General features: G+C 45.7%; 1 protein-coding gene across 1 annotated transcript in view; it reads right to left on the minus strand.

Annotated features, from left to right (window-relative positions):
- The window catches only part of mxd4 (MAX dimerization protein 4), a 27120-nt gene extending 10898 nt beyond the window's left edge, over positions 1–16222 (minus strand). The window contains exons 1-3 of the mRNA XM_080520141.1: positions 16040–16222; positions 15250–15349; positions 11252–11281 (exon numbers count right to left, since the gene is read on the minus strand). Coding sequence (XP_080376267.1) covers positions 11252–11281; positions 15250–15349; positions 16040–16103 — 194 coding nt within the window. The 5' untranslated portion in view covers positions 16104–16222. The remainder of the gene's footprint in view (positions 1–11251; positions 11282–15249; positions 15350–16039) is intronic.
- Between the last annotated feature and the right edge of the window lie 349 nt (positions 16223–16571).

A 16571-nucleotide genomic window follows, 5' to 3' on the forward strand; every position in this document is an offset into this window, starting at 1 on the left:
CCGAGCGAGCGGATGACTTTCTCTTGGGTTTGAAAAAAGGGCTCATTGAGTGCAGTGTGCTCAGCTGCGCGAGGCAGTGCTCCACACACATCGTCCAAAAGGGGTAACTTGAGCCAATGGGCAACCATCTTGCACCCCACCCAACCCATCCCTCTCTCTTGTAATGAAAAACAAAAACAAGGCGTTTCCCAAATACTCTGCCACGATTGCCTTCCGCCCAACTCGAGGAATCTGGGCTTTTTTTTTTTGACTGACCGATTCATCTCAGGCTCCACATACGTGCCCGAACGCAGGACAAGACAAAAATCTGTGGTGAAGTGCTTTCATGTCCAGGACGTACCGTATTGGCGTCCAGTCAGTCTGCTCCCCGCTGTTGGATGAAGCGGGAAAAGACGGATGGAAGGATGGATACAGCATAACATAACACACCGAGCCGTACTGTCTACTGTACTTAGAAAGCCGAATAATGTTCTGTCGATGTTTTCTTTTTCAATGAGTTCCAATCTTGAGATTTAAAATCAATTTGCACAAACCATAAAGCGTCTTAAACTGCATTAAGAACAACATCCTGCAGTGTTTCGACAGCTGTATTTGTTCAGGTTGAATCTATGTTCTCAAACTTTAGCTGCCTCTATTCCACTGTGAATTACATTTCCTCTTCGGAGTATCTGCACTTTCATCAGCCTGCGAGACAACATGGCTCCGTGAAGCAGTACGTGACACATAAACCCCTGTCAACCCGAGCATGTCTTTGTCTCAAAAAACAAAAAAGCCTGTTCTGATGTACATCAGTAAAACGGGACCTATCTCACCCCCGCGGTGTGTCCCTGACGGCTCCCTCACTGCACCATGTGTTCGCCTGCCACGAGACCCGCTCGCTACTCCCCCCCCCCCCCCCCCCCCCCTCTCAAGAGCACATAGCCAATTTGGAGCAGGGTGAGGACCCCTCCCTCTCTCACGTTTGTTATTCCTAAGCCAAGTCCTGGTCACGCAATGTTTATCAGATTGCCTGAAACAGCCATGCATGGTGTGGCACCGCTTGAGCGCGGATGCGGTGTGCGGGGACGGGGAGCAGACGCTTTCTTTGCAAGCGCCTGGTCCACGTGGTTCTGAATCCAATCACATTTTCCAATTCGTCTGGTTTGAAAATATGGACGGTCTTTGATATTCCCTGTCATGAACTGTGTGACACTATTGTTCCCGGGGCGGGGGTCACATGAGATGCAGTTTACACCACGTTACAGAACACCGTCTGGAAGCCAGGGGCTATTTGTTGCCACTGAAGATAGTTTTTAATGTTCCAAACACTGTTGTTTTCCATGTGTCTACCATCGAGATGACGCTGTCACGGCGGGCGCTTTAAATACTGAAAAAGTGGCATTTCTAAAAAGCTAACGGAGACTGTTGCGCTCTCCTCTGCAGTCGAGGAGTCAAGTCGTGACTCTGCAGCTCGATTTGTTCGGGGATCACAGTATATCGAGTGAAATTCCCCCACCTGACTGTTCTCACGTGCCGAGTACCACGGAGGATTTGTGTCTGATCTCTGCCCCCTCCACCCTCTCCCCCATCAGGGGCTCAGTGCCAAAACAAAGCAAAGACTGAGGAGGGGGAGAGAGAGCAAGAGAGAGAGAGAGAGAGAGAGAGAGAGAGAGAGAGAGAGAGAGAGAGAGAGAGAGAGAGAGAGAGAGAGAGAGAGAGAGAGAGAGAGAGAGAGAGAGAGAGAGAGAGAGAGAGAAAGGGGAACTTTTGCTCAGAAAGCTGCACGTTGCTGAAAGTAGAATAAGCTTCTTTTTTTTTTTTTTAAACTGCTGACTTACAAGGTTGCCGAGCACAGATAGGGCCTTTCTCACAGACCTGATTACAAGCAATCTCCTTCAGAGGAGAACAAGCGTGAATTATCTTGTTTTGTTAAGCCATCTGTATCTGTCGGGGCATGGAGTGAATCTGCCAGGATATGAATGTGCCCCCCCACCCCCCCACCCTACAGAAAAGAGGTGGCAATGACACTCGCGAGCCGGAGGCTGCCGTGAGTCCCAGACCGGCTCCGTACGAGGAGCCTGGGGAGACGAGCCGTCACTCGCTGCACTGTTTAATGACCTCGCCTGCAGCCCAGCACATTCCTCCACCCCATACGCACAAGGGCCCAGTGGCTTGTCTGGCGCTGAGCCAAACCTGCGAAGCAAAAGGTCAGAGGTCATCGGGAACACTGCCGCAATGCCCCCCCTCCCCCCCGCTCTCTCTTAACAGAGTGGCCACTCGCTCCCGTTGGGTGTAAGTGTAACAACAAAAAAACAAAAAAAAAAGGCAAACGTGACACCACGCCTCGGGGTGTTGTTTGGACTTGAGCCTGCAAGAAATCAGGAAGCACCGCCTCGTGCGCTCGAGCCTTCAACCGGCACGATAATGTGATAATTTAATCTCAAAATGTCATGAATCAAACTGCGGGGTTTGTCATTTGACGTCTGCAAAATAAAGAGGATCAAAACTGTGTTTTTAAAGGCTTAAGGGATAATTCCAGGCCATTACAACTTGGATGTCGGTTCCCCAGCGCCGGCCATCACTCTTACCAGTAATAATACGGTTCGCGCTCACCAGGTAAACTGCAGAGATCTGGGAAGAGTGCAGCAAAAACAAACTCAGCGTGCGTGTACAGTTTTCTTCCAGATCACAAGGTTCGGGAAGTTATTTGAACCCTGTAGTTTTTGTTTTGTTTAAGGCCTGTAAGGCGGTCTGAGTGCGTATTTGCAGAAATAATAATGTCCCAAGATACATGAGGTTGAAAATGAAAAATGTCCCACGGCACGATTTTAATTTGTGAGTATTTGTCAAACATGCATGAGTGAATAGGAGCAGTTATGTTGGTGGTAGTTTCTGCCACATGGGTCGATTTGGAAGCGCGAAACTGTACGAAGAGGCTGAAGGGGTAGCGAGTGGTGAGGGATCCTCTAGTTTCCGGTGGCAGGTCGACTGCTTCCCCCACCCAGCTGGCTTGGACAACAAAGCGGAATCGTCCGAGACCACTGGAGGACGACTCGGCACGCCATGAGGGAGTGTTGTGTTTATGTGACTTTCTGCTGGAGTCTACTGCCGCTTCCTCCATCCAAAGGCTGCGAGCTCCCTCAGGATCCCGCTTCCATGTCACGTAGCAAAGCAGCCTCGTACGCATCTGCTCTTCGAGGTTTTGTTTACACTGTAGGGTTTGTCTTCTGGTGGTACTGCTGCACCAGCAAAAAAAAAAAAGACTTTTTTCTTCTTTCTGGCAGTTGGACTGAACTTTTGGTGTTTTCCACTTCCTCCTTTGTGTGTTTTCTTCTGGGTTTATATCTATTATTGTCAAAAATGATGTGTGTTTTTCTCAAATAAATGCTGACTCGTGGAAAACAGACACAGAGGGTTCTAACAAATATTTGAATCAGAGTCCAAAAGTTACTTCTTTTCATGATCTATATATATATATATATTTTTTTTTTTATTTAATTTTTTTTAATGTACAGACCTCGTCTCTGGAGTTGCAGTGAAAGTGTGTGTGGGGGGGGTTGTGTTGCTTGTGGGGGAGATGAGTGCTGCAGTGAGGTGCTGGGATTTGAGGTTACCAGTGGAGTCACTCCACATCTGGCTGGCAGGTTCCTCAGGAGCACAAAGCAGATGGAGAGAGGATTGAGGTGGTGAGGGACTCGGCCCAGGCGCCGGCCGATAAACACGACACACGTGCACGCACGCACACACACGCACGCACACACACGCACACACGCACACACATGCACACACACACGGAACCTTTCAGCAAGCCTTCATCATTTTCCTGTCACCCTCCAGGCCTGACTTGAACATGATTACATTTACCAGAGATCAACAAGACGTCAGAAAGCTAAGACGGCGTTGAAGTGGGCTCCTGTGAAACTGCCGGGGCGGCTCACCACGCTGCCCACGCCAGCGCCAGGAACCGACATGAGCCAAGGGAGCCGCGAGAGGCTTTTATCGCACCGATAGGAAATGTCAAGTCGTCTGGGACGAGCGCCGTTTGTCTTCCTCTCGCCGAGGATGCCGCGCCCACCCAGTGTGTGCAGTGACAACTGAAAGGCGAGACAGACGGATACAAGTCCCCCATAAACACGTTCTTCCGACGGCAGGAACAAGGAGCCTGTTGTCACGTGACTCCGCTTTCTCACGCAAAGTGGCCGAACAGAAACCTGAACGCACCAGAGGCGGAGGGAGGCCACGTCACCGCTCGTACACAGAAAAAAGGCGCTGCGTGCCTTAAAGGTGAACAACAGGAAGCTTTAGAATGAATGTGCTGCTCCCTCGTAGTAGTACTCCTACAAAAACAAGACTGGACTTTCCACGAGGCATGTTTTGGAATGCCTCGTAATTAGATTCATTCGATTGTTTTTGTGTACTGAAACGAACCCTGTGTGAGCTCAGATCATTACAAAATCCCTTCCTCGGCGCAGACAGCGTACGGTGGTGTTGCCAGAAAAACAGATGTCAAACATAATTCAAAGAGGAGAGCGTGTGAGCGAGCTTGTGGGGGGGGGGGGGTATGGAAACAGAGGACGTTTTCCCTGCGCGTCTCTGAACCATTTCAACACGACGTCAAATGACAGACCTGGACACTAATTGCCTTCTGCTGGGTGTCTCGAGAAGTACATCTGGACACGTTGGACGGACGAGCAGAGACAAGCCTCAGCGAGTTGGATGAACCCAATTCATTGACACGTCAAGCTGGGGTTTTGTAAGGATCCTCGTCAATGATTAACACGCAGGAATCTAGTGAAACGAATAAACATTTTAACACCGCCTCAGACTGTAAAGGTGGAGCTGTTTACTTCTGGAGAGAAGGTTTGGAGTCCAGTGTCAGGCCTACTGGAGAGAGGTGGGGACATTGGATGTTTTTGAGCATGCATTTTTAGCCTTTTGAGTGTTTTGGGGTTTTTTTTTGGTGGACTAGATGTAACCGATTTCACAATATTGTCCATCGAATTAATTGCATACCTGCAATTTAATTACGTATAATAACCATAAAGCATCTTGGTGAGTATTTACTGAGATGTTAGCAACGACTTTCTTCTATCTGGAGGCACAAAGCATCAAAAAGTCTGCGCTTTGCCGCCATGTCGTTAGCTAATGCTGCATTCAAGTGTCATAATTCAACCTGTGAAGTTGTAAATCAGTGAGTTTACTTTCTTTTTTTGTCTGAATGTGGAGAGACGTTATAGGAGGGGATTGGATGAACCTTTTTCACCAAATGTCTCGATTTTGGATTTTTAACACAGCGATAACTCAGACTAGCTTACTGTGTAGAATCCAGTGTGCATCGAGCCAAGAGTAAAAAGTTCCTCTCACCTGGGCTGCAGGAGCAGAAAAGGGATCGCGCTTTCACATCCTGAAAGATTAACACCCGTCCAATGTTGTAACGGGTAAAGAAAAGTTCACGCAGTCTGAAAGCGCCTATACAATCTCCGCCTATACAATCTTTTATAATGGTCGTAATGTGATCATGTAAACAACTCACGGGCCAAAATGTCCACACAGTACTGCTGCAAGCTATAAAAGAACAAGTAACTAAAGAGCACATCAAAAAATGCATAATCCAAAAAAAAAACCAACAACAACAGTCAGTTGTGAATGTAAAACGACCCTGCTCTACCCAATGCTACAGTATATGCAGCTGATTTTGCAATCCTCGGCTTGCGAGTTTTGCAAAGCCCCCTCTCTATCAACCCCCCCCCCCCTCCCTCCAACTGCCTCTCTTACTTAACTCTGCATTCCAGTGTACATGTGTGTACTCCGCTGACCTGGATTTCAGGGAGCCGGCTGACACACATAGCAACCACGTCCTGCGCAGCCCGGCGTCCCTCCCCTCAGCAACGCTGGAGAATGTCTTCATCTGTTCCTACTCAGACACACAAGGCCCAAGTCCTCCTTTCTTTCTCCCTGCACCCCCCCCCCCGCCTCCCCTTTTTTTGTTTCATTGCATTTTCTGTTGGTCACGAAAACCTAGAGCCACACGCACACCTTGTTAAAGTGAATTTTTATGCTGTTGTTTTTATGAGCGTCAGCTGTTTTGTGCCCGTGAACTACGATTACTGCGCCACTCCATTCTTGCAGGCGGTTCAATCACTAGAATATGCACCTCAGAAAAAAAAATGCTAAATATTTTCCCATTAAGTTTTGAAAGTATGAGTTTCACACTTCAATTTCAGTAAAAAGGAACGAAGAAATTTCAACGGACACTTATTGTACTTTTTGGACATTTTCTGTGGAGTGTGTATAACATGTGTGTATAACTGAAAACGTTGCTGAATAGTTGGTTCACCATAAACTGATGCCTTTGGATGTTCATCCGCTCCAGCAACATCACACCCACAAAGGACATAAATGTTTGTGCTGCGCCAATCGATTTGAGAAGTTTCTATTTCCAATCATCCAACTCAGTTATTTAAGTGCCATAATTCTGCACCATCCTTAAGCGTATTGTTTATAGCATCATCCCGGTCACTGCCACATTAATCCAACATGATTGTTATATTGCACTAGATAAATGCTATCCTACTTGCATGTTTTGCACTGCAAGGTAATTTTCACAAATGAAAGCAAAACTTAAGGGGAGGTACGTTTTGATTAAAAAAAAACAAAAAAAAAAACTGTCTTTCCCAAAACATAATTTGTGGAATATGCAAAATGTGCACAAATTTATTTGAAGGAAATATTGTGAATAATTCTCCTTACTCCTCTGGCTGAAAGAGTTAACTCTCTCACAATTCCATTTATTTTCATTTTCTGGCTGTAGAACCAGCAAGCAAATGCGTTATTTTTCCAAGATGACGCAATATCTGGCATCAATATTACTGTTAATCTATGAGGGCCATCATAAGTAAAGAGTACATCGGTCCAAAGCTATTTTTGTGGCATTTTCGGAACATAACATAAACTTTCTAACATTTTTGGTTATGAGGATTACACCAAGTCCTGTCAGCAGCAACAGGAGTAACACGGTTATTGTCTTTGCATGAAATGCTGCATACTTTTAAGTCTGGGCTTAACCACCAGTGTAATTTCAGGCATCACGCTAAAAAAAAAAAAAAAATCCCTTTAAAGAAACCGTGGTGTTTGTGATGAGATAACTTAGTCTTCGGACTCATTACTGTGGTTTTCTATCAGCAGGCTTCCTCCAATCAGAAGGGAGTAGCTTCAAAAGATGCGTGGCTTCAAGCGACACGAGCAAAATTGTTCGTTTAAGAAAAAGGTGCTGTGGAAAAGACCGCATATTTCCCCCGACTCTGCGTCATGGAAAAATCGACCCCCGTGGAGACCCAGAATATCAATAAAAGAACATAATACACTCGCTTTAAATAGCAGCATATAGACCAGGACGCGGCCTTGACTCTGTCCGTGATCACAGCGCGGTTTACAATCACAATAAAATGCAAGATTAACTTCAATACAAAGTCAGTCACGTAAAGAATGAATCACAAAAAAAAAAGAGGAAAAACAGACCCAGTTTTATCACTCAATACAGAGTGATAAAGGTCTTCTGTGAGAAGGGCGGGTGCACTCCTCCTCCTTTCAACCTCACATTTGTGCTGACTCAGACTGTTCCAGTCAGCTAAAAGCAGAGAAAGAATGAGGAGAAGGAGGGGAGAAAAAAAAAAAGTAGATAACAGAAAAAACAGATGTGGTCTCAGGAGAAAAGGGGAGACAAAGAGAATATAGGCAAAGGGGTGAAGTAAGAGACCCCCCCCCCCCCCCCCCCCCCCCCCCCCGGCTGACCATTACGCTGTTATAACTCAAACAGCAGGGTGATGTGATGCCTAGCGCACACACACACACACACACACACACACACACACACACACACACACACACACACACACACACACACACACACACACACACACACGCACACACACACACACACACGGAGGCGGGACTCGCTTGAGGGAATAGAGCTCCTCAAAGCCAAATGAGTCGTCCATCACAGCTGGGAGTAGGAGACACCGGGAGAGTAAATTTAATTAGAGAGAAGATTAGACCATGACAAGCGGAGCGCTTGCTCCTGTGTCCATGAGACTCGTGTACATTTTGGAGCTGAGTTCAATAGGTGCTGCGCGGTTGCGGCACATTATCTGCGCGGGGCCCCGTACTGTAAGAGAATACAGTTTGTCGAGACGAATCGGCAAAGTCTGAGCCTCCCTTTAATCTCGGTGATCTCAAAAATGAAACCGAGAGCACTCGGTGGCCGTGGGTGGCGGCGATAAAAATAGACCAGTAAATCCTTCTTTCAATTGAGGGAAGCGGCACAAACAAACCAGGCACGCGGCCTCACGCGGACCGGACTCAGATTTCCTGTAAACAGGTGATCTGCTTGGAAAGCGAAACGTGCGTTGCGTTTTCGCCAAAAGGCGTCACAGGCGTGATCGTGACAAGTCAGAAATCTGAAGGAAGCAATGCCAGGGGAGCCCAACCACAAAGCGTTGGTTTCACACACACACACACACACACACACACACACACACACACACACACACACACACACACACACACACACACACACACACACACACACACACACACACACACACACACACACACACACACACACACACAAAAAAATAAAAATAAAACCCCAAAAAACAAGTCAGTGCTCTGCAAAGTGCTGAGAGGCTGTGGAGCAGAGTCATCCTGAACAGAGTCTGAACAGAGCTGTCACGGTTGCACTCGGACTGCAGCAGATAAGCAGGCTGTGCCATGACAGACGACCCCCCCCCCGCGCGCGAGGCTCCACACCCACGCCGCAGACAACTTATGCTGATAACAGGACGCAAATGTATGCAGGGTGACTCCTGAACGTCTGCCAAGGAAGCAGCCGGTGACCTGAGGAACACTGAGCAGGCAAACAATCACTGAGCAGTACCCCGGTTGCATCTTGTTCGGGGGAAAATGGAAAATAAATAAATAAGCAAACATTTTAATTACAACACTGTCACGTTCGTCATGGGGCCACGTCGATTAACCCGATTAGCTGACTGTCAATAACATGTTCTGCAAACACTCTGATCATTCGGACTCCTGAAACCTCGCCTTGCTTTTTATCTTGATCGATAACACAAGTTGTATCATTTGATGACATATAATCACAATTTGCCAAATTTTTTTGGTTTATATGTACAAATGACTGCGAGGCCAGAGTGCGAGCCACTTTATACCCACATTTCACTTGAGCATGAACACGTAAGAAAAATAAGCCTCGAAATGTTTTGAATAACATTTCAAATTCACTTCATTCGATATATTTGTATGTTTAAAAACAAACAAGCAAACCAAAAATTCCTCCTGCTAATTCCGGTTAGGAGTCAGTAAACCTGGGCCCGGTTGCAAGATAACTTGAGGGTAGTAGGCGATGTTTCACTATTCTCACAGAACCAGCCGGCATACAGACGTTCATCAGTCACCTTGTCTACCTGGGGAACGAGTCAAAGCTTCCCTCCGTGCTGCGAGACGACGACGAACACAAAACAACGCGTGATCAAACAAAAACAGTGAGTCAGGGCTGAAACAGCAGCGCCTCCTTGGCGTGTCGTGGGCGTGAGGAGGACTCTGGCGGCGATACTGAGGTGGCCGTCGATTGAAAGAGAGATGAAACACTGAGCAGATATGCTCCCAATTGGGCTTCGTGCTTTAACTGGTTTGACAGGACAACTTTGAGTTCTCCGATGAATCAGCAGTAGACTGATGTTGGGGAAATTAAAAAAAATAAAAAAATAAAATCCCAACAGCAGGCTTTGCTTTCAGTTTCCTCGAGATGTACGTCAAAACGATTGATTTCTTGGCGAGGTTAACCAAGCTATGAATAGAGTTTTTATACCAAACGAGCCAGTGTAATACACGTCATAGGCCTGCACTGAAAATAGTTGCGCTACGGTCATGGCTAACACCTGCATGCTGGAGTAATGACTGGGTAATTTGAAGGCGCAGGTTCAGACAAGGATCTACTGAGGACATCTTAATGTTGTCGTGTTATCACCGTTGAATTTTTTCCATACAGTCAGTAGGAATGACAAAATGAAATAATTAAGGTCTAAAAATATGGAATAAGTCACCACAAACCAAGTTTTTATTCTTCTTCTTTTTTCTTTCTTTCTTTTTTTTTTTTAAATCAAACGTTACTTCATGGCATCAGTGAATAATACAGGAACTCACACATACGATTGCAGTCGCCGATCATGACGTCGGTTGCAGATGTCAGAAAAAAGTATTTCTTAGAAATATGTGGCCACACGGTTGACAAAGGAAGTGACTAAACTCGATTATGGAAGTCTTTACTGGCATTTGACAAGTCTGACTGGACGTCACTTCATCGGTAACCAACCACACCCGGGCGTTGGACATGAGGTAACCATCGTGTCTCAACACCTGCAGTCTAACAAGCCGGGGCCTCCGGTGTCTCTCAGGTCAGAGGGGAATATGCCCTTACTTGTTTCCCCTTGCAGCACACGCGTCCATTACTCACTTCCAGACATGTGACTGGCAAACCCCGAACCGTGGGTGACGGCGGTGTGTCACGCACACGCAGCCTGACACACCTTTTTTTTTTTCTTTCAGCCAGAGCCGATAGACACATCAGCTGATTTGTGCAAGGCAGGTTTTTCACACTTCAGCGTGAACTGGATGCAGACAAACACATTGCTCTAAGTCATTCAAATGTGTATAGTTTACATAGCCAGATCTTTTTGAGGGCAAAACAGTGGAAGATACATGTGCAAAAAGCACACTAAGAGTGTCAGTACTGGGCATCAAAGAAGGAAAAACGAAAAAAAAAAAAAAAGATTAATGTGCGATAGAGCAGTGCATGCTGGGAGGAGTAGAGTACTATCCGTGGGCTTGGATTCACCGCGCCTCTGTCAGCCGGGGCAGGATTATCACATTACTGACAGGATTCCCCATCCATACAAGGAAATGAAGTTTCATCTGTGAAAGTGAGACGGATCTAATCGAAGTGAAGGTGCTCTTTGAAATCAGCTTATTATCCGCTCTGAGGCACGAGGGATTAATTGATTACATCTCGGGAGTCTTTGAACATGACCTCTGATCCGATTCTGCCGAGCTCTGTGTTTTTTGACGGATTGTAAAATTATCTGACATTTACTCGCAGCCGGGGTTCCTTCCCTTTGTGCGTGCAAAGACAATGTAGAGGAATACGAGACACATAAAAGACAAGACGAGCTCGTGGTGCAGAAGATTTTCATCCTACCTGTGTTTCTCCAGCTCATTGTGTGTTGATCTGCAATGACAAAAGGAAAAGAAAAGAAAATGAGTGTTGAATTGCTTAAAAATACTATAAAAACTTCATCTCATGTGACATGAGGGTTCAGCTTCAGCATCGTGGGGAGAAACTTGGCTGGGAAGCGTTTTGATCGCAAAAGTTTGGACGTAAATTCAAAGTAACAGATCTGAGAAGCAATCAGACTAAGAAATATGTCCCCCCAAAAAAATCAAAGAAACGTCCTTGATTCTTCTTCCCGGTCTGCCTTCAGGTGGCTGCAGAGGCTTTCTGAAATCTGGAGTTCCTACACATTCAAATTTCATGTGAGAAATGCAGTTTCAGAATGCTCTGAAACAAGCATGCTCTGCTGCATATTCAATCGATTCAGTGGGGTGGGTTGAGGACACCAGCATGCAGAGGCTTGGCTGCATATTTTGGGAACGTGTGATGAATGGAGTTTGGCTTTCTTAAAGCCTCTACTGTGTGACGGGTTGTCAACAAAAAAATTTAAAAAAGCACACAGAAGAGGTCAAAAGCAGCCCTGAAATAGAGAGAGAGATAGACACAGACAGGAAGAGAGAGAAAGAGGGCAGAGAGAGAGAGAGAGAGAGAGAGAGAGAGAGAGAGAGAGAGAGCGACAGCGAGAGAGAGAGCAGTATCTGTGACACTGCACAAAACCCCTTGCGTCCTCGTTTGCCCTGTGCACGTACAAACAGCAGGCGCACATTGCACTACATGCTGGCTGAACAGAGGCACAGACCCGGGATATAAAAAACACACACACACACACACACACACACACACACACACACACACACACACACACACACACACACACACACACACACACACACTCAGACGTCTGGAAGGCCTATAATGTGCAGAATTCCTCAGCATGTGGGCTTTTCCGAGGAGAGCCCCCTATTATGATGCACAGCCGGGAGCACGAAGGGCACCACAGTCCATCTGAAACAGGCCCTCTGTTCATGAGACCGTCATGGATACCGCGGCAATAAAAACAGAAAAAGAAAGAACGAAAAAAAAAAAAAAAAAACAGCCAACAAAGGGCCAGACTTGACAACAAGCCTTTTCACATTTTCCACTGGCGAAAGCGCCCTTGTGCTCGTGAAGCAGCGGTTCCCACAGCTGTGCCGAGGATGCGTCCTGCACGGCGACACTGATCGCTGCAGGAAAAAGGAAGGCTACGGTCGGCCGTCTGGACAGACGCGGGCCCAGCGGGAGCGCAGGATGTTGCGCCGCTGCTAATAACCCGACCTGAAAGGCCGACGGAACAGCTTCACGCCCTTGGCGAAGGAAGTTGTGCCATTCAAATGGCTGGAATGGAGCGGGGGGAAGAGTCCCAGTCAAAGCACGGGGCACGACCAGGAAATCATTCAGAGGAAGGGAACGCTCTCAGACCTGTAATAACAGCAGATTAACACACACACACACATGCACACACACACACACACACACGCACACACACCTTTATATGTTATGTAAAAGCAAGGTGTGACATGCAAAGGACTCTGTGCTCCACTGTGATAAATTCGCCCTGCTAATAATCAAAGGTCTATACAATAACTTTACGTCATGAGACGTCACAGCTGAGCCTCAGCGCATCCCAGGTTCGTTTCCCCCACATTTGCACGGAAGGATTCAAGGGCAAAGAAGAAGTGTCTCAGCGTTTCTTTTTTACCCGTGCTATTTATATTTTCATTTCACATGTCGTATGCAAAACAAGCAAAGAATTAACATCTCGCCAATAAAAATACTGGAGTTTTTTGGGTTGGTTTTTTTTTTGGGGGGGGGGGGATTATTTCTAACAGGGGCCCCAAAAAAACAAACAACCTCTCATTTCTTCACTATGTGCATAAATAGATGCCCCCCCCAACACACACACACACACACACACACACACACACACACACACACACGACCTCTATATTTCACCAACGTGTCTTCATAGGCAGATTTGGCCCCAATATCAAACATCTTAGTAGCAGTTACGAGCTATACAGCTATACTATGTACACATTGTGCTTTATGACTCACTGCTAGCTTCAGTTTCAGTTCAAACGTGAAGAAATATTTTTACTTTGCTAACCCCCCCCCACCACCACCACCCCCACCCCCACCCAGCATCCTGTTGATGCTTAAAAAAAAATCTGGAGGAGAGCATAAAGGGAATTGGGGAATTTACCCTTGGTGCAGTCGCAAGAAAAAAGGAGGGAAAGCGAGGGGCTGGCCCACGAAGCCCTGGTGGGCTGCACTCTGTCACGGGGTGGAGGTGTCTATTTCTGCCACCACACCCACCTGCCACATCCACACAAACACACACTGTAAGTGTGTTCCGCTGTCAAGACACCGGACCAAAAGAATGTGGAAGGGACCACATTCTTATTTGTGTGTCAAGCAGCCGCCAATATTACACAGGGGGAAAAAAAAAAAGGGAGTGTAATTTAAAAGCAATGCTCCTTTTCCTTCTTTTTCCCCCCTTTTTTTTGCATGCTGTACGAGCAGTGATGTAACTCACAACAGGAGAATGATTTTCTCACTGTGCTTCAGTCAACTCTTACTACCCAGAAAACTCTTTTTTTTTTTTTTTTTTCAATAGGTAAATCACATGCTCAGGTGAATCACCTTCATAAAATAAAAAAAATCACTTTACTGTAAATTACACATTGTTAAAGAGCACAGTCTCACACACCTGGACAAAATAACACAGTGAAAATTTATATTGAGCCTTTATATATAGCCAAACGCCTCCATAGATGCCTGCTGAGGGTGTGTCCCAATTATCAACTCGTGTGTTTATACTGTTCATATCTTTCCTGTGAACAAACAATTTGTGGCGTTTAAAATTTCACATTATAATCAAGTAAATATTTTCACATCTCAGGGTGAAAGTAAAAGTATGGAGGCCAGAAATCCAACAAAACAACTTAAAACTATTACAAAATTGATTGGTCTGTCTATCATTTAATTTGGCTACTGTACAAACATGCAGTGAACACTTGGTACAGACACAGGACTCAAAAATGCACTGTTAAACTCAGGTGGTACGTCAATGAAAACATAAATGTCAATAGGAGACTTAAGTTTGTACAAATTTTGTTTACTAAACTGGTTAGAAAATTGGGGGTGGGTGGGTTGACTTAAATGAACTGTCTAATCATTCCACTTCTTCACTCAAGATTTGTATTAAAACGACTTTGATTCACCCTAAAATCAATAATCCAGCGTGAGGACATTTGCCTGCGGTGGGAATAATAGAAAAACCCACGACTTTAGACAAAACCATTAAATGTGAGAAGCTAATTCTTGAATTCCTTTTAATCACTGGGTCAACTGGTCTGAAAACACCAGGAGGCCTGAAGTGAAACTGAAACCTGTGTTCACTACTAATGTAATGTAATTCCGCCTTGTTTTTATAATCTTACTGCTTGTGGCAGGATGATTGGGGTCAAAGGGAGGCCAGATGGAATTTGTACACAGAAGACACTTAAAAAAAAAGAAAAAAATAGTTTTGCTCATAAGCCTTGACCTGCAATAATAACAAAAACTTTCAGGAACTTCGTGTGTGTGTATGTGAGTGTGTGTGTGTGTGTGTGTGTGTGTGTGTGTGTGTGTGGGGGGGGGGGGGGGGGGGGTTGATCCCATTTCAAAGAGCCCATTATTAAGCAGTGGACACACCAAGCAAAAACACGATGACCACATGAAACGATAGAAAGAGAGAGAGCGTGAGAGAGAGAGAGCGAGAGAGAGACAGAGAGAGAGAGAGAGAGAGAGAGAGAGAGAGAGAGTTGACAGTGTACGCGTGGCACTGTTTATTGGAGAAACCAAAACAGAGAGAGCCCAGCCCAGCAGCAGAATGACGGCAGGGTGCATGAACCTCCCTCCATCCGTGCGCCTGTGTTTCAGTTAAATTGACATGGACACGTACAATAATAATAATAAAAAAAAGATGTAAGAATGATATTTACCTATTGTTCTGAGCTTTTCTGGAAATTGGCGTGGCTTTCGTTTTCTTTCGGGAAAAGTCGCTGCTGTATGGTAAAACAGACGCATAACCGTGTTCTGCCTCTATAGACACAGAAAGCAAAACAACAACAACAACAACAAAAATTAAAGGAAATTAATGTTAATGTAACTGCAAAGTCTGCAACAGATGTGTTTGCAATGATGTATTACATCGCTACAGAGGCTGAATGACAATTCAAGTCAAACAAAACGCTATCGATCGTGGACGCGATCGATCCCAGTGCATGTGCACAGCATTGTTTCACCCTCCGCTACATCTTTACTTTTTGTTCTATTAACATTGCATGACCATTAAGACACTAAAGACGGCAGATTCAAGTGCTCAATGTCACTGTTTCTTCACATAAAAAAAAACAAAAACAAAAAAAAAAAAAACAAACCGAACATAATCGTGCATCGCTGACAACATACGACACGTGATCTGTGTCGTAAACGAAGCGATCGGGGGTTTATACAGACGTGACACACTTTACACGATAAATTACAACTGTTGTTATTTCTCCAGCGCGCAGGCCAGCGGGTCCAGTTTGCACCCATCGCCTGGTCCCATTGTCTACTAAAGTGACATCATACCTGCACTATGGCAGGGCACGTTCAAAAAAAAAAAAAAAAAAAAAAAAACCTACCAAAGGAGCAGAATATGAAGTTATAGCTGCCGTCACTGTCCCTCGTTCACAGAATAAGCTTTATCGCATAAACGCTGTCAACTTGTCAAGTGTGGCTGCAAAATACCTCTGTCTCTTCTTTCCAAGTACTCTGCAGCCTCCAGCAGAATCAAGAGAGAATTAAGTTCCATCCCGTTGTTGTCTCGCTATAAAAATAAAAAGAGCGTATGTACACGGGCGCAGGAGTCATAAAACAATGGAATGGAAATATAAAATCAGCTTAGGAGCCGCGTATGGAGCGCTGCTACGTTCACTTCTGAGTCTTGGTGACTTCAAACTACAGCATCAACAGCACCTAACTAAAACTCATTGACATGGCTGACGGCGCGTCTGGCCAATAGGAAAAGCGTGTGGGCGGGCTCTGTGGTGGAGCTCCAACCAGTGATGTGGCCGAACGTCCAACGGTGAGATTTGATTGGCTACAGTGTGCCAAAGTCGTGAGGGACATACCCTAGCAACAGTTCTAGTGACCCGCCTGCTCCGTTGCTGATTGGTTGGACATACATGCAGGAAGCCCATGATTGGCCGGTGAGAACTCGGGGCGAGGCTTCTGGTTGAACTTGGACGTTTTGGTTGCTGTATATGATAACAGTTCAAAG

The sequence above is a fragment of the Blennius ocellaris genome (genome assembly GCF_963422515.1).
Source record: "Blennius ocellaris genome assembly, chromosome: 3".
Classification (NCBI taxonomy): domain Eukaryota; kingdom Metazoa; phylum Chordata; class Actinopteri; order Blenniiformes; family Blenniidae; genus Blennius; species Blennius ocellaris.